Source organism: Nerophis ophidion, linkage group LG25, assembly GCF_033978795.1.
Source record: "Nerophis ophidion isolate RoL-2023_Sa linkage group LG25, RoL_Noph_v1.0, whole genome shotgun sequence".
Taxonomy (NCBI): Eukaryota; Metazoa; Chordata; class Actinopteri; order Syngnathiformes; family Syngnathidae; genus Nerophis; species Nerophis ophidion.
Window position 1 is genome coordinate 19,023,637 of NC_084635.1, and position 23,595 is coordinate 19,047,231.

General features: G+C 39.8%; 1 protein-coding gene across 18 annotated transcripts in view; it reads left to right on the forward strand.

The window, feature by feature from the left end:
* Positions 1-23,595, forward strand: part of tjp1a (tight junction protein 1a) — a 310,964-nt gene that overhangs the window by 187,200 nt on the left and 100,169 nt on the right. Inside the window, exon 1 of one of the 18 annotated variants that reach the window (XM_061887105.1) lies at positions 4,912-5,344. The exons of the other annotated variants lie outside the window; for them this stretch is intronic. Coding sequence (XP_061743089.1) covers positions 5,321-5,344 — 24 coding nt within the window. The 5' untranslated portion in view covers positions 4,912-5,320. Of the gene's footprint in view, positions 1-4,911; positions 5,345-23,595 lie in introns of those variants that run through there. 18 annotated transcript variants of the gene reach the window in all.

Sequence of the window (23,595 nt, forward strand, 5' to 3'; positions counted from 1 at the left end):
GAAAAATGTATGTAATAAAAAAGTAAATAAGGGAGATACTTATATATTATTTACTTATTTAAAATAAGTTATTTATTTATTGTTAGTATTTTTAGTACCGTATGTATATTAGGGGTGTGGGGAAAAATCTATTCGAATTTGAATCGCGATTCTCACGTTATGCGATTCAGAATCGATTCTCACTTTTAAAAAGTCCATTTATTATTTTTTTTATCAATGTAACGAAAAAATACACAGCAATACCATAACAATGCAATCCAATTCCAAAACCAAACCTGACCCAGCAACACTCAGAACTGCAATAAACAGAGCAATTGAGAGGAGACACAAACACGACACAGAACAAACCAAAAGTAGTGAAACAAAAATAAATATTATCAACAACAGTATCAATATTAGTTATAATTTCAGCATAGCAGTGATTAAAAATCCCTCATTGACTTTATCATTCGACATTTATAAAAATAAAAATAAAATAACAATAGTGTCACAGTGGCTTACACTTGCATTGCATCTCATAAGCTTGACAACACACTGTGTCCAATGTTTTCACAAAGATAAAATAAGTCATATTTTTGGTTAAAACAAAAACACATTATTTTTGGTTCGGTTAATAGTTAAAACAAATTTACATTATTCCAATCAGTTGATAAAACATTGTCCTTTACAATTATAAAAGCTTTTTACAAAAATCTACTACCCTGCTTGCATGTCAGCAGACTGGGGTAGATCCTCCTGAAATCTGATGTATTGAATGAATCCTTTTGAATCGGGAAAAAATCGTTTTTGAATCGAGAATCGTGTTGAATTGAAAAAAAAAAAATCAATTTTGAATCGAATCATGACCCCAAGAATCGATACTGAATCAAATCGTGGGACACCCAAAGATTCGCAGCCCCAATGTATATTATGTTTTTATTGTACAAAACCCAAAATCAGTAAAGTTGACACGTTGTGTAAATCGTAAATAAAAACAGAATACAATGATTTGCAAATCCTTTTCATCTTATATGCAATTGAATAGACTGCAAAGACAAGATATGTAATGTTGGAATTGAGAAACTTAATTTATTTTGCAAATAATCATTAACTTAGAATTTAATGGCAACAACACATTGCAAAAAAGTTGGCAGAGGGGCATTTTTACCACTGTGTTACATGGCCTTTCCTTTTAACAACATTCAGTAAACGTTTGGGATCTGAGGAGACCAATTTTTGAAGCTTTTCTGGTGGAATTCTTTCCCATTGTTGCTTGTTGTATAGCTTAAGTTGTTCAACAGTCAGGGGTTTCCGTTGCTGTACGCTTCATAATGCGCCACACATTTTCAATGGGAGACAGGCCTGGACTACAGGCACGCCAGTCTAGTACCCGCACTCTTTTACAACGAAGCCACGCCGTTGTAACATGTGCAGAATGTGGCTTGGCATTGTCTTGCTGAAATAAGCAGGGGCGTCCATGATATTGTTGCTTGGATGGCAACATATCATGGATTCCTCAACTTTCTCTGTCTATTCAATTGAATATAGGTCAAAAACGTTATGCTTTGCTATTGCTGCGAGTCGGCCAGCTGCTGGGGTAGTGATCTTGTGTGTCAGCATGTCTGTGATCTTCTTTTTTTTTTTTTTTTTTTTGTGTGTGTATATATTTATGTGGAGGTATGTGTGTACACAACCTGCCGACTTCACTGGTTTTGGGGTTTTTATTTGTGTCCAAATATCGGGGCCTTTTTTGCGTTGATTTAAAATATGCAAGCGAGTACTATAACCTGTGATGAATCCTGATTAATCCAAATTCAAAAGTGTGTTGAATCTAGTCATTTGAAAGCGCTATTTTTTAAATAATTTGAAGGCGTTTTGATCAAATGATGTCACCGTTTTTGATTAGTATATTAGCAGCACTGTGCTACAGGGGTTAGTGTGTGTGCCTCACAATACAAAGGTCCTGGGTTTGATCCTGGGCTCAGGATCTGTCTGTGTGGAGTTTGCATGTTCTCCTCGTAACTGTGTGGGTTCCCTTTCAGGTACTCCGGCTTCATCCCACTTTCATAGACATGCACCTGGGGATAGGCTGATAGTGTGTGAGTGTGAATCTTATCTGTGTTGGCCCTGCGACGAGGTGGTGACTTGTCCATGATATACCCCGCCTTCCGCCCGAATGCAGCTCAGATAGGCTCCAGCACCCCCCGCGACCCCGAAAGTGACAAGTGTTAGAAAATGGATGGGATGGATGGATGGATATTAATATTATTAGTATTTGCATAACATTAGTTTTTCTCAACTAATTAAAACCCTTGTCATCATCTGATCAAATGTCCTTCAAAAAACAATAAATAAAAACATCAAATGTTTGATATTTTTATTCAGGACTGAAGTTTATTGAGAAATTTGAGCAAAAGAGTAAAAGAAACTAGAAAAATCCTGCGGAAATTTTGATGGACCTCTTATCTGTGCCCTGGACCTCTGGCCGGGGGTCGCTGGAAACAGTAGCATGTTTACATAAAAATGCTAACACTTAGCAGGTGTGCTAACGATAGCATGATAACAGTCAGCATGTTTCATACACCAAGTTATAGGACTCAAAGGTGTATGGCTGCAGGAATAGAAAAAAAAAGTGTAAAATTTGATTAAAAAGTTAGTATGCTTAAGTCAACTTGCTAACATGCTATCATTTGCATGCTAACAGGTAACAAGTGTTATATAATAAGTTATTTGACTCTGGGTTAAACGGTAGCAAAAGTAGCTCAAAAAGTTTAAATTTACGCCATTATAAAGGCCCATTTTTTTTCGTTTATTGGTGAATAGCGTTGCCATGGTAACACAAAATGGTCCAAATTTAAAGTACCGCCATCGGCGCGAACAGGCCCTTTCCGACGGTTTTACATATGTGGGGGTTCGTTGGCCGGTTCGTCTCGTATTAAGTGTAAGAGAACCCTGTGGAACAAGAATAATAAAGATTGAAGTATGAGCAATAGTAATATGGGCTGCTTGCAATAACGCCCATTCTCTTAGTAGCATGTGAATGAGCGCTGGCATTGCAGTAAATCCATAATAAAAATCCAAAATGTTTCAAAAAGTTAAGAACTTTTATATTCCGTTTGGCTTTAAAAGCCTACTGAAACCCACTACTACCGACCACGCAGTCTGATAGTTTATATATCAATGATGAAATATTAACATTGCAACACATGCCAATACGGCCTTTTTAGTTTACTAAATTGCAATTTTAAATTTCCCGCGGGTTTCTTGTTGAAAACGTCACGGAATGATGACGTATACGCGTGACGTCACGGACTGTAAGGAAATATTAGCGCTGCACGACACAGCTAAAAGTCGTCTCTGTTTATGGCGTAATTACACAATATTTTGGACATCTGTGTTGCTGAATCTTTTGCAATTTGTTCAATTGATAATGGAGACTATAAAGAAGAATGCTCTTGGTGGAAAGCGGTGGATTGCAGCTGCCTTTAGCACCGAAACACAGCCGGTGTTTCTTTGTTTGTTGTGAAACTTTAACACAGAGCGGTCAAGCGAACATGTTTTCTACGTCAACCAGCAAGTTTTTGGATGGGAAAATGGTGATATTAAGTCGGCTCTTACCGGAGACTTGAGTGGATTATGCGACCTCACCCTACAGCTCAAAAAGGTAGCCGTGATCTTGGCTCCTCGGCTTCTCTCAGAGACACTGGCGTTCACCACAGCCATCCACCTTTCAGGTATGACTTTATAATCTCACTAAAATACTATTAACACAATAAGCAGATAAGGGATTTTCCAGAATTATCCTGGGGGACGGCGTGGCAAAGTTGGTAGAGTGGCTGTGCCAGTAATCTGAGGGTTATTGGTTCAATCCCCATCTTCTACCATCCTAGTCACGTCCGTTGTGTCCTTGGGCAAGACACTTAACCCTTGCTCCTGATGGGTCCTGGTGAGCGCCTTGCATGACAGCTCCCACCGTCAGTGCGTGAATGTGTGTGTGAATGGGCGAATGTGGAAATACCGTCAAAGCGCTTTGGGCTCCTTAAAAATGGGTAGAAAAGTGCGTTACAAGTACAACCCATTTACCATTAGAAAATGTGTCTAATTACATCTGAAACGCTCCCACTGCCGCCACCTGGATCGCCTTTTTTTTTTTTTTTAGTGCTTCACTCTAGCTTTCCTCATCCACAAATCTTTCATCCCCTCTCAAATTAATGGGGAAATCGTTGCTTTCTCGGTCCGAATAGCTCTTTCTGCTGGAGGCTATGATTATAAACAATGCGAAGATGCGAGGAGCCCTACAACCCGTGACGTCACGCGCACATTGTCTGCTACTTCCGGTACAGGCAAGGCTTTTTTATTAGCGACCAAAAGTTGCGAACTTTATCGTCGATGTTCCCTACTAAATCCTTTCAGCAAAAATATGGCAATATCGCGAAATGATCAAGTACGACACATAGAATGGACCTGCTATCCCCGTTTAAATAAGAACATCTCATTTCAGTAGGCCTTTTAAGAACTTTTATGTTCCGTTTGGCTTTAAAGATAATGTTGTTAAAGTATCGGTAGCAGTAACCTGGCCCTATAGGTTCAGTTGGTATCGGATCGATATCACCATTTTGCAGTGCCGCCCATCCTAACATCCAGCATCAGCAGGGACAGCGGCGTCGCTTCTCCTCATTGTATCGCCGGACCATGCGTCCCGCGTAATGAAGGGGTGTGTATACATCATTTACATGCTTTAAACGTACCAAATAAAAGAAAATACCCGCCACAAAATACGATAAAATATCGTAAATAGCTGTTGAAGTTTATATTAAATAAGCTTTTGTTGATTTCGCCTCGTTAATGTGCAATGTCCTGGTTGTTTTTGATTCGTCCCACCCCTCTGTGTGTGCAGTGGTGCGGTCCACGAAGGCTCCACAGAGAGCGGCGAGTAGGGAGAGTTTCACCCCGCCTGCCATTGCTCGGCGCCGTCGTCATGATGCTTTCTCTCCGCAACTTTTCATCCCGGAGTGGACGTTAGCTGCCAAATCATTTACACAAAGCGAGTTTGGTCGTGTGTGTGGTTTTTTTTGTTTGTTTTGGTACAGGAGCTCGTCATTTTCTATGTCTGGATACCGGATAGGGCTGCCCATATCAACACTCCAGGCACCGACGATAAGATAATGAACTTTGGACTTTTCCGTGCCATGTTTCCTGGATAAAGTCAAATAACACAGCCGGGCCGGCGTGGCGGCAGCTGGGCGACAATTCAGCTGGAAGGGAACATACACTCGGCCGTCAAAACAAAGGCAGCGGGAACGTTTAAGCTGTCACTTTGGAAGTCCAACAGGACAGGGAAATGTCCTCCAAAGCGTCAAATAAGGTGTGTGCTTTGAAAAGGAAAGGACGCTAAAAGTGTTAAGTGTCTTTTCTATTCGGTTATACCGTAATTCCTTATTAGAGTAGCAATAAAAGTTGGCTAATGCAAGTGAGGCGTACAGCGGGTGATGGTGTTTGGATCTGAAGGTTGTTCCGAAATATGCACTTTGTAGTATATCTTGTCCCCGAGCAAGAACTTCTTGTTGGCTTTTCTAAATGTGACTTTTACTATCTGGTCCATTTGATAACATGCCTGTGTTGACTGATAACAACGCCCAGCTGTGTGCATGAGGAATCCCTGAAGACAACCTGTTGATTGCAAGTGCCCCTGACAATATTGTTGCAAATAATCCGTGTTGATACAAAGTTACAAAGATATTGCATTTTACATATAACATTTATAAAAAAAAATGTTGGTATTTTGATTTTTTTCCCAACCAATCCATCCATTTTTCTACCGCTTATTCCCTTTGGGTTGCGGGGGGCGCTGGTGGCTATCTCAGCTAAAATCGGGCAGAAGGCGGGGTACACCCAGGACAAGTCGCCGTATCATCACAGATTTTTAAAATGTTTTCCCCCACCTCAACTCCAATCCGTACTTATGTACTGTACTTACTGTACATCAGAGGTGTCCAAAATGATTCCACTTGGGCTGGACAATCGCGGAAAATAAATAATCATGATTGTTTTTGATTGATTTTGAAAAAATGATCAAATGCACGATTATAATTAATTTGAAAACATATGTATTTATTAAAATTCAATTAAACTCCATCCATCCATTTTCTACCACTTATTTCCTTTGGGGTAGCAGGGGGCGCTGGTGCCTATCTCAGCTACAATCGGGCAGAAGGCGGGGTACACCCTGGGCAAGTCGCCACCTCTTCACAGATTTTTTTTTTTTTATTCCCACCTCAACTCCAATCCGTACATATGTACTTTACTTACTGTACATCAGAGGTGTCCAAAATGTTTCCACTCGGGCTGGACATTTGCGGAAAATAAATAATCACGATTGTTTTTGATTGATTTTGAAAAAACGATCAATTGCACGATTATCATTAATTTGAAAACATAAGTATTTATTAAAATTCAATTAGACTCTATCCATCCATTTTCTACTGCTTATTCTCTTTGGGGTCGCGGGGGACGCTGGTGCCTATCTCAGCTTCAATCGGGCGGAAGGCGGTGTACACCCTGGACAAGTCGCCATCTCATCTGAGATTTTTTTTGTTTTTTTCCTCACCTCAACTCCAATCCGTACTTATGTACTGTACTTACTGTACATCAGAGGTGTCCAAAATGTTCCCACTCGGGCTGGACAATTGCGGAAAATAAATAACCACGATTGTTTTTGAAAAAAACGATCAATTGCACGATTATCATTAATTTGAATACATAAGTATTTACTAAAATTTAATTAAACTTTAAATATAATTTAAAAGATCACTGTAAAGAAAAAACGACAAGTTTCCGTTTACATTTTTTTTTAAATCTTTTTTTTTTACGTTTACCCTTATTTGACCACAATAAGGTGTGTGTGTGCTCTTCATGTTCATCCATCCATCCATCCATTTACTACCGCTTATTCTCTTTGGGGTCGCGGGGGGCGCTGGTGTCTTTCTCAGCTACAATCGGGCGGAAGGCGGGGTACACCCTGGACAAGTCGCAATCTCATCGCAGGGCCAACACAGATAGACAGACAACATTCACACTCACATTCACACACTAGGGCCAATTTAGTGTTGCCAATCAACCTATCCCCAGGTGCATGTTTTTGGAAGTGGGAGGAAGCTGGAGTACCCGGAGGGAACCCATGGGGAGGACATGCAAACTCCACACAGAAAGATCCCGAGCCTGGGATTGAACCCTGACTTCTCAGGACCTTCGTATTGTGAGGCAGACGCACTAACCCCTCTTCCACCGTGAAGCCCTTACATATAAAATTTATTAAAAAAAATAGGGATTTTGATTTTTTCCCCACCTCAACTCAAATCCGTACTTATGTACTGTACTTAATGTACAGCAGAGGTGTCCAAAATGTTTCCACTCGGGCTGTAGAATTGTGGAAAATAAATAATCACGGTTGTTTTTGATTGATTTTGAAATAACGATCAATTGCACAATTGTCATTAATTTGGAAACATATAAGTATTTACTAAAAATAGATTAAACTTTAAATATAATTTAAATGATCACTGTAAATTAGTAAGTAAAGAAAAAAGGACGAGTTTCAATTTGGAAAAAAATTAAATACGTTTTTTTTTACGTTTACTCTAATTTTACCACCATAAAGTGTGTGTATGTGTGTGTGTGTGTGTGTGTGTGTGTGTGTCTGTGTGTGTGTGCTCTTCATGTAATACATAAAATGTAATAGAATGTTGTTAATAAAATGCAAAACTCCTCACATATTTGGTGCAATACATCTTTGGACAGTTTTGACCAGTATTTTAAGTCAAAGCAGGGCAGCATGGCGGTACAGAGGTTAGTGCGTGTGCTTCACAATGAGAAAGATTCTGGGTTCGATCCCCGGGCTCGGGGTCTTTCTGTGTGTAGTTTGCACCTTCTCCCCATGGGGTCCCAACGGGTACTCCGACGTCCTCCCTTTCTCCAAAGACATGCACCTGGTGATAGGTTGATTGGCACGCTAAATTGGCCCTAGTGTGTGAATGTGAGTGTGAATGTTGTCTGTCTATCTGTGTTAGCCCTGTGATGAAGTGGCGACCTGTCCAGGGTGTACACTGCCTTCCGCCCGAATGCAGCTGAGATAGGCTCCAGCACCCCAGCGACCCCTAAAAGGGACAATCGGTATAAAATGAATGGATGGATGGATGAACTACATGGTTATCATTAATTTGAAAACATAACAGGTAATATCCATCCATCCATCTATCCATCCATCGGGGGCAGCAGCCTAAGCAGGGAAGCCCAGACTTCCCTCTCCCCAGCCACGTCGTCCATCTCTTCCCGGGGGATCCCGAGGCGTTCCCAGGCCAGCCGGGAGACATACTCTTCCCAACGTGTCCTGGGTCTTCCCCGTGGCCTCCTACCGGTTGAACGTACCCTAAACACCTCCCTAGGGAGGCATTCGAGTGGCATCCTGAACAGATGCCCGAACCACTTTAACTGGCTGCTCTCGATGTGGAAGAGCAGGGGCTTTACTTTGAGTTCCTCCCGGATGGCAGAGCTTCTCACCCTATCTCAAAGGGTGTGGCGGAGGAAACTCATTTCGGCCGCTTGTACCCGTGATCTAATCCTTTGGGTCATGACCCAAAACTCATGACCATAGGTGAAGATGGAAGTGTAGATCGACCGGTAAATTGAGAGCTTTGCCTTCCGGCTCAGCTCCTTCTTCACCACAACGGATCGGTACAACGTCCGCATTACTGAAGACGCCAATCCACTCTTCCCTCACTCGTGAACATGACTCCTAGGTACTTGAACTCCTCCACTTAGGGCAGGGTCTCCTCCCCAACCCGGAGATGACACTCCACCCTTTTCCGGGCGAGAACCATGGACTCGTACTTGGGGGTGCTAATTAACATTCCGGTCGCTTCACACTCTGCTGCGAACCGATCCAGTGAGAGCTGAAGATCCCAGTCAGATGAAGCCATCAGGACCACATCATCTGCAAAAAGCAGAGACCTAATCCCATGGCCACCAAACCGGAACACCTCATAGCCTTGACTGCGCCTAGAAATTCTGTCCATAAAAGTTATGAACAGAATCGGTGACAAAGGACAGCCTTGGCGGAGTCCAACGCTCACTGGAAACTGGTCTGACTTACTGCTCCGACTTACTGCTGGCAATGCGGACCAAGCTTTAACACTGATCGTACAGGAAGCAGACCGCCACAATCAGACAGTCCGATACCCCATACTCTCTGAGCACTCCCCACAGGACTTCTCTAGGTACACGGTCGAATGCCTTCTCCAAGTCCGCAAAGCACATGTAGACTGGTTGGGCAAACTCCCATGCACCCTCAAGAACCCTGCCGAGAGTATAGAGCTGGTCCACAGTTCCAGTGTACACCCTGGACAAGTCGCCACTTCATCGCAGGGCCAACACAGATAGACAGACAACATTCACACACTAGGGGCAATTTAGTATTGCCAATCAACCTATCCCCAGGTGCATGTCTTTGGAAGTGGAAGGAAGCCGGAGTACCCGGAGGGAACCCACGCATTCACGGGGAGAACATGCAAACTCCACACAGAAAGATCCCGAGCCTAGGATTGAACCCAGGACTGCAGACGCACTAACCCCTCTCCCACCGTGTGCTCTCTATGTCATACATAAAATGTAATAACAATTGTTCTTAATTAAATGCAAACCTCCTCACATATATTGGTGCAATACATCTTTGGACAGTTTTGACCTGTATTTTAAGTCAAAGCAGGGCAGTGTGGTAGAAGAGAGGTTAGTGTGTGTGCCTCACAATGAGAAAGATCCTGTGTTCGATCTTCGGGCTCGGGGTCTTTCTGTGTGGAGTTTGCATGTTCTCCCCGTGACTGCGTGGGTTCCCTCCGGGTAGTTCGACGTCCTCTCAGCCTCTAAAGACATGCACTTGGGCATAGGTTGTGTGTGAATGTGAGTATGAATGTTGTCTATCTGTGTTGGCCCTGCGATGAGGTGGCGACTTTTCCAGGATGTACCCTGCCTTCCGCCCAAATTCAGCTGGTACAGGCTCCAGTCACCCCCTCGACTCCGAAAGGGACAAGTGGTTGAAAATGGATGGATTTTAAGTCAAAGCATAACAGTTCTGTAAATGTATAAATAAGTGCTTTAAGTACATTATGCTTGTGTAAGGTACTATTTTGAAAACTTTACTTTGCTAGCACGGTCAGATCGGATGTTGCGCACAACGCTGGTATTGTGTGGGGGGGGGACGTGTGCTGTTTTTCTGAGCTGGATGTGTACAGACGACTTCAGGCTGAGTAAAAAAATAAATAAAAAGAGCGAGCCTCTGAAATTGCTGTCCTGTTTGTACATTGATATTACATCGATGATGTAAGATGAGCAGATAAGATGCTTTGTGGGTGTATGGATTGTTCTCGTTAGCTTTAGCTTCGTAGTTTAGTAACTGTTTCAAGTGGCCGTCTTGACATTGTTTAGTTCAGCACGGAGGTTCAATGTTTCGAGAATGAAAGAGCGGTCCAGGACACATTATTTTCCCAAACATATGTTCCTTCTTCTGACAAAGGCAACATTTCAATCACTTTTTTGTCGGATTCCGTTTTTTGGGCCAGTTCTGTATTTCCGTCCGCGGTTACGTAAACGCGGGAATCATATACCTTACTTTTTTGTTGAGTTTAGTGATTATTCATTTACTAACGCTGTGTCAAATAAAAAGTAGCAACCACGGTAAGATCCCAAACTTCTAGTAGTCGTGATCTTTTTTCATTCATTTGCTCCCTCATCCGTTTCACCCTTACAACTTCAAATTTGCATGCACTTTGTGCGGCCCATTAACCGTTGTTTTTGATTATTATATTTTCATGATTGTGAGAAGACAAAATCGAAATAGTGATTGAAATTCAATAAATTGACCAGGCCTATTCATCACCATAATGAAAATGGAGCTTTTTGATGTATTTCTTTTACTTTGTTTGAAACCAAGCCAACATGCTGAGAAGTTAGATCAGGTGTCTCTAATGCTACCACTTGTGCCTTGGGGCCAAATATTTGCTTAGTATTTTTGGAACTGTTCAATTACTAGATTTTATGCCTCTTTTTTTTTACTTTTTTGCTCAAATCTCTCAATCAACTTCAACCCAAAACAAAAATATCAAATCTAACGTTTTTAATTTATTTTAACTGGGGCTGTCAAAATAAAAGAGGTATTGTTTGATCCATGAAAAAAAAATATCATATTTTTTTACGCAGATTAATCATGCAATATATTTTGTCTCTTCATGCTCCTACCCTAAACAGTGAGTGCAAGATGAGTGAGGAAAATCAGACTACACTTCAGATAAAACTGTTAGAAAAAAAAATTCTGGATGACATCTTGACAACAAAATTGTACGAAACCCAAAACCAGTGAAGTTGGCATGTTGTGTAATTCGTAAAAAAAAAACATAATACAATGATTTGCAAATCTTTTTCAACTTATATTCAATTGAATACACTGCAAAGACTATATATTTAATGTTCGAACTGGCTTGGCATTGTCTTGCTGAAATAAGCATTGATAAAGTTGCTTGGATGGCAACATATCATAGATCCCTCAACTTTTTCAGTCTTTTTTGCCACTTGTGCCAGCTTGCATGCATCAAATTTCAAATGAGCTAATATTTGCAAAAAAATAAAGTTTTCCAGTTCGAAAGTTTTAGTATCTTGTCTTTGGAGTCTATTTAATTGAGTAAATGGTTGAAAATAATTAGCAAAACACTGTATTCTAAATTTTTACGATTTACACAAACTGCCTACTTTACTGGTTGTGGGGTTGGTATTTACGAGACTTTATACCTCTATTTATCGACAAATTAACATAGCACACTGATAATAATCACACTTGTTTGTGGGAAGATTTGCTGTGTAAATATATTTTTGTCAAAGCAGCGCTCATAGTGATGATAGTTAGAGTACTCTGAACTAGATACATTTAGTTTACCACGGTGGCCACATTTGCAAAATAGTACAAATTAGAACTAAATAAGAATACATAAATGCTAAGTGAAAAAAGAAAATGCAAATAAAAATGCAATAAAAAAAGACCGCCTCGTTTGTGCATTATGCATTATCCATATTTACATTCTATGTATTCAAAGTAAACAACCTGTAAGTAAGCTTTGTCTTGTTTTGTCCTGACATTGTGTCTTTGTTGCTTTTTTTTCCACCATTATTTTTTTAAGAATGTAGCATGCAGGCGAATTGATAATGAGCTGCATGCCACATGTGCATGGTATTATCAGCCCCTCTGAGGTACAACAATGATGTCCAACTATTGTATTAATCTCAAATAGGAACTAAATGAGCCATTTGCTGAGTGTATCATTCCTTGAAGAAAAATGAATGGTCTGACATGTAGGTGTACACCTGAGACAGTAAAGCTGTCCGGAGTCTAGTCCAACCAAAATAATCTAGTGGAAGAGCATTTAATTGTTCTTCCTGTCAATAAATGTTGTTTGCATTGATCAATGAACTAAGATACAATGTTTGTGGTAAATTTCTGATATTTTATTTGACAATGGAATTTTCTGCGGAACACCTGATGATCTCTTACGATGCTCTATAGTGGTTGGGAATCTCTGATACTCATCTTTTAAAACAAGGTATTTTCTATATGTATTTAGTATGTCCTGCATTAAGCCTAAGCATCATTTTTGGATTGGTGATAATTAGCTCAGGTGATGACAACGGAACAATTTTTTGAATATGCTGCTGTTCTTTTCACCAGTTTGTCACACCTGCATTGTGTGGCTGAAGTGTTTTAGATTACATTAGTTCAGTATGAGGAAGTGTTCCGTAAACATTGATCATTGAGTGTATTTTTTTAAGTGGGTCAATCCTCTTAATATGACTGCATATTTAGACGGGTGTGTGTTCAATAGTTCCCTTGCAGTGTGTGGAGTCTGCCGACTTATGTTTTCGCTCCACGTTGACAAGTGAGGAATGTGCTGTGTTTGTCTAACAGAGGTGGTGATATTCAGGTTCAGTCGGTCGTTCCAGTTTGACGAAACCAGCCCTGTCAACTGTACTGTGGTGACGTTGTGCTGTAACGTTTGGCTCGACTTCCGATTGTAAACTGCTTGCTGATGGTAATAGGTCAAATATGTATTATACTAGAAGTTATCTCTTGCTATTGCATTTACTGTCAGCACTTTCTACAATGTCTAGTAAGTGCTTTGATGATGCAGTGGGAGACAAAAAGTGAGTAAACTTCATGTCAAAGGGAGGAGACAAAAAGTGAGTAAACTTCATGTCAAAGGGAGGAGACAAAAAGTGAGTAAACTTCATGTCACAGGCGGGAGACAAAAAGTGAGTAAACTTTATGTCACAGGCAGAGGGGGGGGGGGGGGGGGGAGGCACAACAGCACCTGCTGCTCGTTGAGAAGAGCTGCAGTATATGTGATTTCATGCTATTCTCCAAAAGTGTCTACTAACACCGGAAAAACTTGCTAGATTTGTTGCTAGTTGCTTTTTTTGGAAGTTGCTCTTCTGAATAGGGGTCCAAATACTCAAATAAATATTAATATATTGAAAGTAGTGTTGCAATGTCGATACTAAAAATTAATTTACAAAGATTTGTTATTGTCGACAGGTGGCTTTGTCCAATTTAAATTGATGGACGACAATACAGGAATGGTATTGTTTTCACTTTTATTCCTTGTAGTAAATTGCAGTTAAAAAACAATTAACAGTATTGGATAAAAATAAGGGGCAACACGGTGGAAGAGGGGTTAGTGCTTCTGCCTCACAATAAGACGATCCTAAATAGTCCTGGGTCCAATCCCGGGCTCGGGATATTTCTGTGTGGGGTTTGCATGTCCTCCCCGAGAATGCGTGGGTTCCCTCCGGGTACTCCGGCTTCCTCCCACTTCCAAAGACATGCACCTGGGGATAGGTTGATTGGCAACACTAAAATGGCCCCAGTGTGTGAATGTGAGTGTGAATGTTGTCTGTCTATCTGTGTTGGGCTTGCGATGAGGTCACGACTTGTCCAGGGTGTACACCGCCTTCCGCCCAAATGCAACTGAGATAGGCTCCAGCGACCCCAAAAGGGACAAGCGGTAGAAAATGGATGGATGGATGAAAATAAGTTTTACACTGAATGCCAGGACATCTTGGACTTTGAGCCTGTTGATTAATTTTTCACTGTGGTTATATACTTTTTGGAATTAAGTAAAACTCTTCATTTCTCAGTAATTTGTGTTCCTTTTGTTACTGTTGAGTGTATTAAAATAAGTTTTAAAACTGAGTTAAAATCAAACTCAAGCATTTAATAATGAATATTAATATTCATTATTAAATGTTATAATACAATAATAATTTTGTATTTCACTAGAATATAAGGCACGCCTGATTATAAGTCATATTTAAAGGGTCATATAATTTGTTTCCCTACATTTATAACACCTTGTGGTGTACATCACATGTAATGGTTCATCAGTCAAAATGTTGCATAGATTATGTTTTACAAACCGTTTTCAATCTGCTTTCTCTTAAGGATGCACCGTTTTGTGAGTGGTCTTATTTACTTGGCTCCACTTAGACAGCGTTTTCTCCCTGTCATCTTTGTTGTCGTTTTTAGCGCTTCTATATAGAGTCTACTGACATATATATGTTAGAAATGCACGCTACATTGTAGGGCTGTAATCATATTGTAGATAGAACGGTATTGCGGTTTCAATGTTTTCACAATAATGTGGCTGGCTTCACGGTGGAGGAAGGGTTAGTGCTTCTGCCTCACAATACGAAGGTCCTGAGTAGTCACAGTTCAATCCCGGGCTCGGGATCTTTCTGTGTGGAGTTTGCATGTCCTCCCCGTGAATGCGTGGGTTCCGGCTTCCTCCCACCTCCAAAGACATGCATCTGGGGATAGGTTGATTGGTAACACTAAATTGGCCCTAGTGTGTGAATGAGAGTGTGAATGTTGTCTGTCTATCTGTGTTGGCCCTGCAATTAGGTGGCGACTTGTCCAAGGTGTACCCCGCCTTCCGCCCAATTGTAGCTGAGATAGGTACCAGTGCCCCCCGCGACCCCAAAGGGAATAAGCGGTAGAAAATGGATGGATGGATGGATATTGCTTTGGCCGGGTGGGAAAATAAACTACATATCCCAGAATCCTCTGCACAGCTCGAGGCTGGCAAGGTGGAGGTGTTCATGGTTCTGCATGGAACGTCGTAAGCAGGAAATAGATTTGGACATTTCCTTAAAAAATTATCAATATCCAATTCATGCATTACTATTAAAATTATGTTGCTAACAAACAAACAAACAAAATCTTGTGAAAACATAACCTCTTTGGAAAAAACAAGATAGTCTGCGTTCTGCAAAGCAGAGCGTACCCCTTTCGTCTCAAGCGGTCACCGCGCACGGCTTGGTGGGAAAACACTCCCCCAAAAAACTGTACACTGCGGGAAATATGAGTAAACTGAAAAACTACTTGCTAAATCCACAATCCAACCATGCATTTTGTACTGCTTGTCTCTCTCGATGTCACGGGGGCTGGAGACTAGCGAGTTGCACAAGAGTGGAAGGCAATGTACACTTTGGATAAGTCGTCACCTCATAAAACATCTCCCAGAAAAAATATTGGAAACCAGCAGAGCTAAACATCACTTTGTGAGGTATTTACATTATCAAAAGGTAACTTGTTAGTTAAAATTTCTGAGAAACAGCATATTCCAGACTGATATAAAAACTGTCCACTGTAGACTACACTGCTTCTCATGAAGTAAAAGTTGAAAGACACTAGAGTGAACATTATTGTTTCAAACTGGATCTTTACATTGTCACTTTAAAGATGCCAAATTGTATATTTGCTTGAAACAGTGGATGATTTTGCACGTTTATTTGCACCCAAAAATACATGTTTGTAGTAACAAATATGATTAATGCATTTCAGCAATATGTTTGTGTTCAATTACAGTATGTGTCCATCTTAAATATTCCTGCCATTTCATTTTAAACACTAGGGCATTTTTTTTTGTACATATACCACAATGATATCGTACAGTGACCTGATTACCTGGTCATATCAAACTGGGAAATTTGATACCATAACATCCTCTCTACTTTTGTATTACAAATGGCAACAACGGAGGATGAATGTGCCACAACAAGAGGATGGAGAAAAAGAAAGAGCTTATTGACTACAACGTGGACTATAATGACGAACGTGCGCACATTTTGGTACTTATGCAGATCCCAAAAACACAGTAGCAGGTACCAATAGGTAAGAAAAGTTGGTTTTGCATAATATTACGAATCAAAACGGCAGATAATGCCAATAGGTGTCATTTTCGGGTGCTTATACACACACAATAATACCCGTATGTTATAGCACAGAACGTACTAAAACATTTTAATAGATTTTTGAGCGCTGTGTGTAATGTTCTATATTCTCAATGATACATTAACTTTTTGTTGTTGCTTGCTTATCTGTATTTGCTAGCGTCATTTAATGAACAGGCATCTGCCTGCAGTCCACACGTATCTCTTATGTGTAACTGCTATCTACTGGTTACACTTATTATTACACCTTGTTCCAAATAAAATTGCTTGGAGAACGGTAAACATTCCCAAAATGAATGCATACATTAGGGCCACCGGGTTATAAGGCGCACTGTCGATTTTTGAGAAAATGAAAGCAGTGCGCTTTTTAGTCATAAAAATACGTTAATCATTTTGACTTGTCAATTCATGGACAAATTGAAAAAAATAGTTGATAACTAGCTGACTATTAAAATAATCGTTATTTGCAGCCCTAATTGATGGTAACGCGTTCTTTTCCAGACCTGCTGCATATGAGGTGGGTTGGTTACTGTATTAGGAAAAGGAAGCAACGTGTGAACAAAAAAATTAAAGAGACAAATAGAAATCAAATTTGTTATTGTAAGAAGACTATTTTTCTTTTATTATTTCATCCTACAGCCTCAAAGTGTTGTCTTCGCATACATCGACCCAGTTGTCACTGCATGGTTAGCAGACAGCACCAAGGCAGTAGAGATATATAAAGCTGACGTCCAAGGCTGCATCCAGTCAGACAGGCGTGCCTTCACTCCATTCGTGGCAACTCCTTCATGCATTGTCACTTCCAGAAATCATCTCTGAATCAAATATGTCTGTCCCGTGCTTCAATGTCCAACCATTTTCGCCTGCCTGATCACGTGTGATAGATAGGTGGGACAGTACTACTACTGAGTTTTCTGCTGCTTCAGGTTAATTAGTGTTCAAGTGTAATTGTAGCGATTTTATTTTGCAACCTCTGTGGCTGTTGACCACTTTGTAAGCTCATGTATTAAATAGTCTTAATGCACTTTTTAACAGTGCAGTTTGAAGACAGAAAGTATGGCGGGTTCCAGACCTTTGAGTTTGTTATACCGTTTTATGAATGTTTTGGAGTAGTAATGCTTTATTTATTTTCCTAATGAACAACGCTCAAGCAAGTTACCAGTTTGAAAATGTACTTTTAAGTTGCTAATTAAAAGTAAGCCTTACTGCAACATTGATTAGCAATGCTTTTGAGCATTCACTGATCAATCTGTTTATGCTTGATGCCATGACAGTGTCCTGTCTACAGATGAATACTGAGTACAGCTTTTTTTGCTACCGGTTCCGAAGTAGGTCAGTTTGTGATTCTGCGATTCTGGATGAACGATACTGCTATCGTTATTTTTTGTTCCAGCTGTCTGGCGTAATTTTTACATGCTGTCACATTCGGCTCAGCTGCCCCTGCTACACAATGAAATCAGCTTGGAATAATGACAAATAAGGAAGCAACACCATACACAAGTTAGTAATAAACAATTCTTCTTCCTCTAAAGTCCCTCAAAGTCACGCACTTTGTGTCAGTTTGAAGTGAACACGTTTTACTCATGACGAGTAGCGACCGTTTTTTATCAGCTGTCCTCCTAGCGATCCATTAATCCACAGGCCAATATCAATCCACTCAAAAAAGTGAAAAATTGAGGGGATAAAATAATCTGTAAAGTTCCATTGGAGCAATATAGCATCCACTGCCGGCTGGTTGTTGTCTAACATCACTCCATTGCGCCGCATTTGTGTGGAATAAAACACATTTTTCTTAAATATGTTTCAGTTCGTTCTGTCTCTTGACTACAAACTGGCCGATTGAGCATTACATTTGCTTATTGAGTCTTTTTATTTATATAGTACAGACTACACACACATACAATGATAGCTGTCAAAACTCAATATGGCTTCCGTCACTCAAATAAGTCTGTGTGCAACATAAACACATATTGTTACAAAATGCACACCCACGTTATATACTATTTGATTGTATTGATCTATATGCTATGTTTGATGTATCATATAAAAGGTATGTTCTCTGCACATGCATACCATACATAAATATTATTTTCAGCTGAGTGATTGTAATGAATACTGCTTGAAGTGTTACAGTACACCATGTTGGACTTGTTTAATCTGTTATGCTAATATAAATGCCAATTACAATTTATTTTTTTAACATCTTTATTTCCACAAATTACATATAGTACCGATAAGAGTACCGATAAATACCAGTATCGATAAGGAATATCGATAATGGTGTAGTATTGATATAGTCTTAACGATTCACATCCCTATAGTCCTGTCAAATGACTGCTTGTCAGCATAAGACTTACTGTGCTGTCGCGGGATTTTATTATGATATATTTGTTAGCTGAGAAGACGACAGTTCAATTCTAAAATTGATTGCTTAGGTCAAATTCATTCATTGTTTATTCATCTCCTTCAATGATGTGCATTTTTGATCAAATCAATAGACAAATAAACTTTAGCAACTAAACACATATTGACATACTTATGCTTGAGAAGGAACAGGATGAAGAAAATCCTATATTACCTGCCCCATTCAAAACAATAAGTAGTCTTACTTAATGGATAGCCCAGATTCACAAGCATACAAACCAAACAAATACATCCAAATATAATGACAACAAACAACAACAAAACAAGTGCAAAACTTAATGAAGTACAAACCGAACAAAAAAAAGTAATATACACCTCATGGGATGATACAAAACAAATACAAAACCAGACAAAAATAAGTAAAATAATAAAAATAAATCAAAATGTAGACACTTACAGCTATGCATATGATCTTATTGTTCTGTCTTTATATATTTTTTTCAATTGGAATATATTTCTACAATCTTTTATCTCATTGCAAAGAGAATTCCATACTTTAACCTGGAAACCTTAATCTAAATTGGAAACCTTAATCTTCCAATGGCTTGACGTGAACTATTTTTTGAAGGCACTTTTTTTTGGCCTCGCTGCAGCAAAAAAAGGTGAATGTTATTTGGAGCATTACTAAACCGTCTAGTCTTTCGGCGTCTGTTTTGAAAAGACGGATATAAATTAGTGGGAAATGCATTTGAATCCAGAAGGTGGCATTAATTAGGGTTACACAGTGGGCAAGAACAGCTTCTGCTTTGCTTTGATGATTACACTCCTCCATTTACATCAGTGAAGAAGGGAAGTGTAATTAGACCACCAAGTGCATCGAGGAAGAGAGCATCATGTTGTTTTAGTTCACGGTCAACCTGAGAGCATATTTGGCCAGTAATAAACAGAACATAGAACCAGCAAATTTCGAGTTTGTTATTGCACTGTTTACTTGTTGTATGTTTTGCTATCTATGGTCCTAACACTTTTGGATATTCATCACTTTGTTGCAATTATAAATTGAATTTGGATTTATTTGGAACATGCATTTACGGTGACACTGGATCACAACCTGTGCTCACAATTGCACAACTCAACATGTTTGTTTAACTTAACTATACTGTGTCCTGCTGGTATGATGTCATACTATTTGCATAGTAGACGCCACGAGAAGTAAACACTATTAGCCTTTACCTTTCAAATCGCTTGTGGGAATTATTGAGTTACTTTACAAACACACACAAGTTTCTGTCCAGCAAAAGCACCTTACAATATTAACCTGCATAAACATAAACAAAACCCTCTTTTAAGCAGCAGACCTTTGATTGGATGTTCTCTTGGGCCTCAGGGTAGGCAGTTGTAAGCTGTCGCTATGGATGAGGTGGTTGCCTCTTCCCTATATTGAAAACAACTGCCAAAGGGCAACCAGGGCTCCAGTTTGTTTGCATGTTGATCACTGCTTTTACTTGTTTTGGTATTACTTTGAACTGGGTGTCGAGCATTTTAAATATCTTAAACTGACTTGACACTATAGGGTAAATGAGCTATTGAGAGAAACCAACTGAAGCATTTTAATAGACCTGAGATAAAAAAGAAGAACAACGGAATGCCTTTTGTAAGAACAGGGTGTTCAAGCCTGAAATTTAGAAAGTTTGGGGATTAGTCTAGTTTATGAGATGTTATTTTTCGCATCTTTACATGCACTATAGAAAGCCAAATGATTGTATTAAATCGTTTTAATCCAGACTTTTAAAATGCATGTCAACACCCTAATGCTACAATAATTGACACATTTAAAAAGTTGCATGAGCAGAGGTAGACTAGGACTGCACCGTTATGGCCAAAATAAGAATCACAATTATTTTTGTCATTTTCGGTAAACATAGTGTTTTCCGACCGGCCTGGGAAAAGTTTGTTAAAACTGATCAATGAGGTGGTGGGCTTCATGGTTATGGAACTCTGTGCCTATACATCATGTCCATTGGTGTGTGCGGGAGCCACTTTAAGGTGCTTCAAGATGAGTCGCTGTTGCTCATCTGCCGCGCGTGTGTGAAAGTGCTTGATTTGATATGCCGTAGAGCCTACTCTCTAAATGTTAATATCGCAGATGGTCAACCACTTTTAACCATCGCAGCTAAAATCGTGACAAAAATTCAATTCATTATACAACTCTAACATAGACTGCAACTGTATGTTGTTTTTTGTTTGTAATCCGTTCCAAAAAAACAAATTGTCCAAAAACTGAAGCATAATAAATAATTAAAATACAACTAATTAGTACTACACATCCAAGAATATTGACTTATTTTATAGAGAATAATTATAGTGCAGAAATGTATACAAAATACATATAAATGAGTGCGGAGCAGGTATTATCTTCGTATGATACACTTTGCAACGAGTTCTGTCTTAAATTAAATTGTGTTTTTCACCTTCTTTATCAAAGTGACATAAATAAAATAAAAAAAACACATTGACCGGGTTACCAATGCCTGGGGTTCTTTTTTGGGGTATGTGGAATGATACTATTAGGGCATACAAATTTAGTTTCCAAAAGAAAATATTGGAAACTAAAAGTATCTTCCATTTAAAAGACCATTTTTTTAATTCATCCCTGAGGCAAGACATGAACATGACTTTAAATATATGATGGTTACGAACTTTATGGACAATGAATAATCATGGGTTGGATATGGTTGTGTAATTTTCACATATTTTGGCTTGGGTAGGAATCTTTGGCTACCTCACTATTTGATTATGATTGTATTATAAAACAATTGATTGTATATCAATGCACTTTTTCAAAACAAAAGTTACATGGCTTATTATGTTCATGATCTCGTCTTCTGTTGCTGTGTTGCCGGTGTTTCATTTTCGGCTAATATTGAGGCCATGGGTGCAGGGGGTGCCAGGTTTATAGGGTTCTGTTGATCTTATATAACGTGGCGCCTGTCAAGTTTGCTTAAAAAAAGCCTCTTAAGATGTTGTTTCATTGTTATTTTAGAATTGCTATAGGTAAAAATCAGAAAATCTTACTGTGTTTTTTCCCCCAGAAATGTGACTCATCAATTTTCACTCTCCTTTACGCATTTAGGAAATACTATGTAACCTGCCTTGGGAGAGAGACACCTTGTTTCACATGAAGCACCCAACAGAGCTAGAACACTCCAAGCTGCCTGTGCCTTAATTTGTGGCAGGAGAGAGCAGGGTTGTTCTCTGTAGAGATTTATCATTCACATTACACATACATAAGGAATTTGACACAGGGTGTTTGTCCATCTGAGACAGAGATAGTAAAAAAGAGACTGTCGGGTGGTGGATGATGATTTGGTTTTGCCATGGCTCAGTTGGCTAGCAAGGAGAGAAAGAGGAATGAACAGATTCATCCCAAGGCTTGTTGCCCTACTGCCTTTTACATAGCACATAAGCACACACACCGCTATGGGTTTATTTGCCTACACATCTGTTTAGGGATTGGGCAGTTTGTCGACCTCATTGAAGATGTAAATATCCATCCATCCATTTACTACCGCTTATTCCCTATTTGGGGGCGCTGGTGCCTATCTCAGCTACAATCGGGCGGAAGGCGTGTACACCCTGGATAAGTCAACACAGATAGATAGACAGACAACATTCACACTCACATTCACACACTAGGGCCAATTTTAGTGTTGCCAATCAACCTATCCCCAGGTGCATGTCTTTGGAAGTGGGAGGAAGCCGGAGTACCCGGAGGGAACCCACACAGTCACGGAGAGAACATGCAAACCCCACACAGAAAGATCCCGACCCCGGGATTGAACCCAGGACAACTCAGGACATCCGTATTGGGAGGCACATGCACTAACCCCTGTGACACCGTGATACACGATATATATATCTCGATATTTTGCCTTAGCCTTGAATTAACAATTGATGCATATGGTCACACCGGTATGATGATTTTATGTCCATCCATCCATCCATTTTCTACCGCTTATTCCCTTTTGGGGTCGCGGGGGGCGCTGTCGCCTATCTCAGCTACAATCGGGCGGAAGGCGGTGTACACCCTGGACAAGTCGTCACCTCATCGTAGGTCTACACAGATCGACAACATTCACACTCACATTCACACACTAGGGCCAATTTAGTGTTGCCAATCAACCTATCCCCAGGTGCATGTCTTCTATGTGTCTACATTAAAACATTCTTCATACTGCAATAATATATGCTCATTTTAAACTTTCAAGCAGAGAGGGAAATCACAACTAAGTCGATTGACCAAAACTAGTTTTATTAAAGTTATTAAGCAGTGGCACAAACATTCATGTCATTTCCAAAACAGAAAGTGCAAGATTGTCAAAGACATTGTAAAACAAGCTATAAATGCATTTTTGTGAATGATGTCACCAAGATGACATATCAAAACAACACTGAATTAAAGTGTACTTTTTGTACAGAACGCCACTACAATACTTAAAAACAAATAAAGTGAACTTTTGTGCATGATTGCAACACAAGATATTTCAATATGTGTTAAATAAAAATGAGCTGCGTAATGTCTACTATTTTTTTCATACGGTGTTGATGTGGAAATAGTTGCTTCGGCATTTTGTTGGTGTGGCACCGGCCGGGGATTTTGATGCAGAGTTTCAAGCACTCCTCATTCTCTAGCGGGGTTGACTTTTCAAATGATGCTACATTAGCAGTGCTGCTACTTTTTGTAGCAATGCTTTTGCCGCATAAATGTTGAACATATTCCCGCTTGAAGCCAAACTATCACCGGACGATGGATCCCGTGCTGTTTTTCTTGGTAATTAATTCTTCCTCCATTTGTTACCAGATTCGCACCTTCTTTCTCTCGTATTACCACTCGCACCTCACCGTTAGCATCACAGCTAATGTCACCAT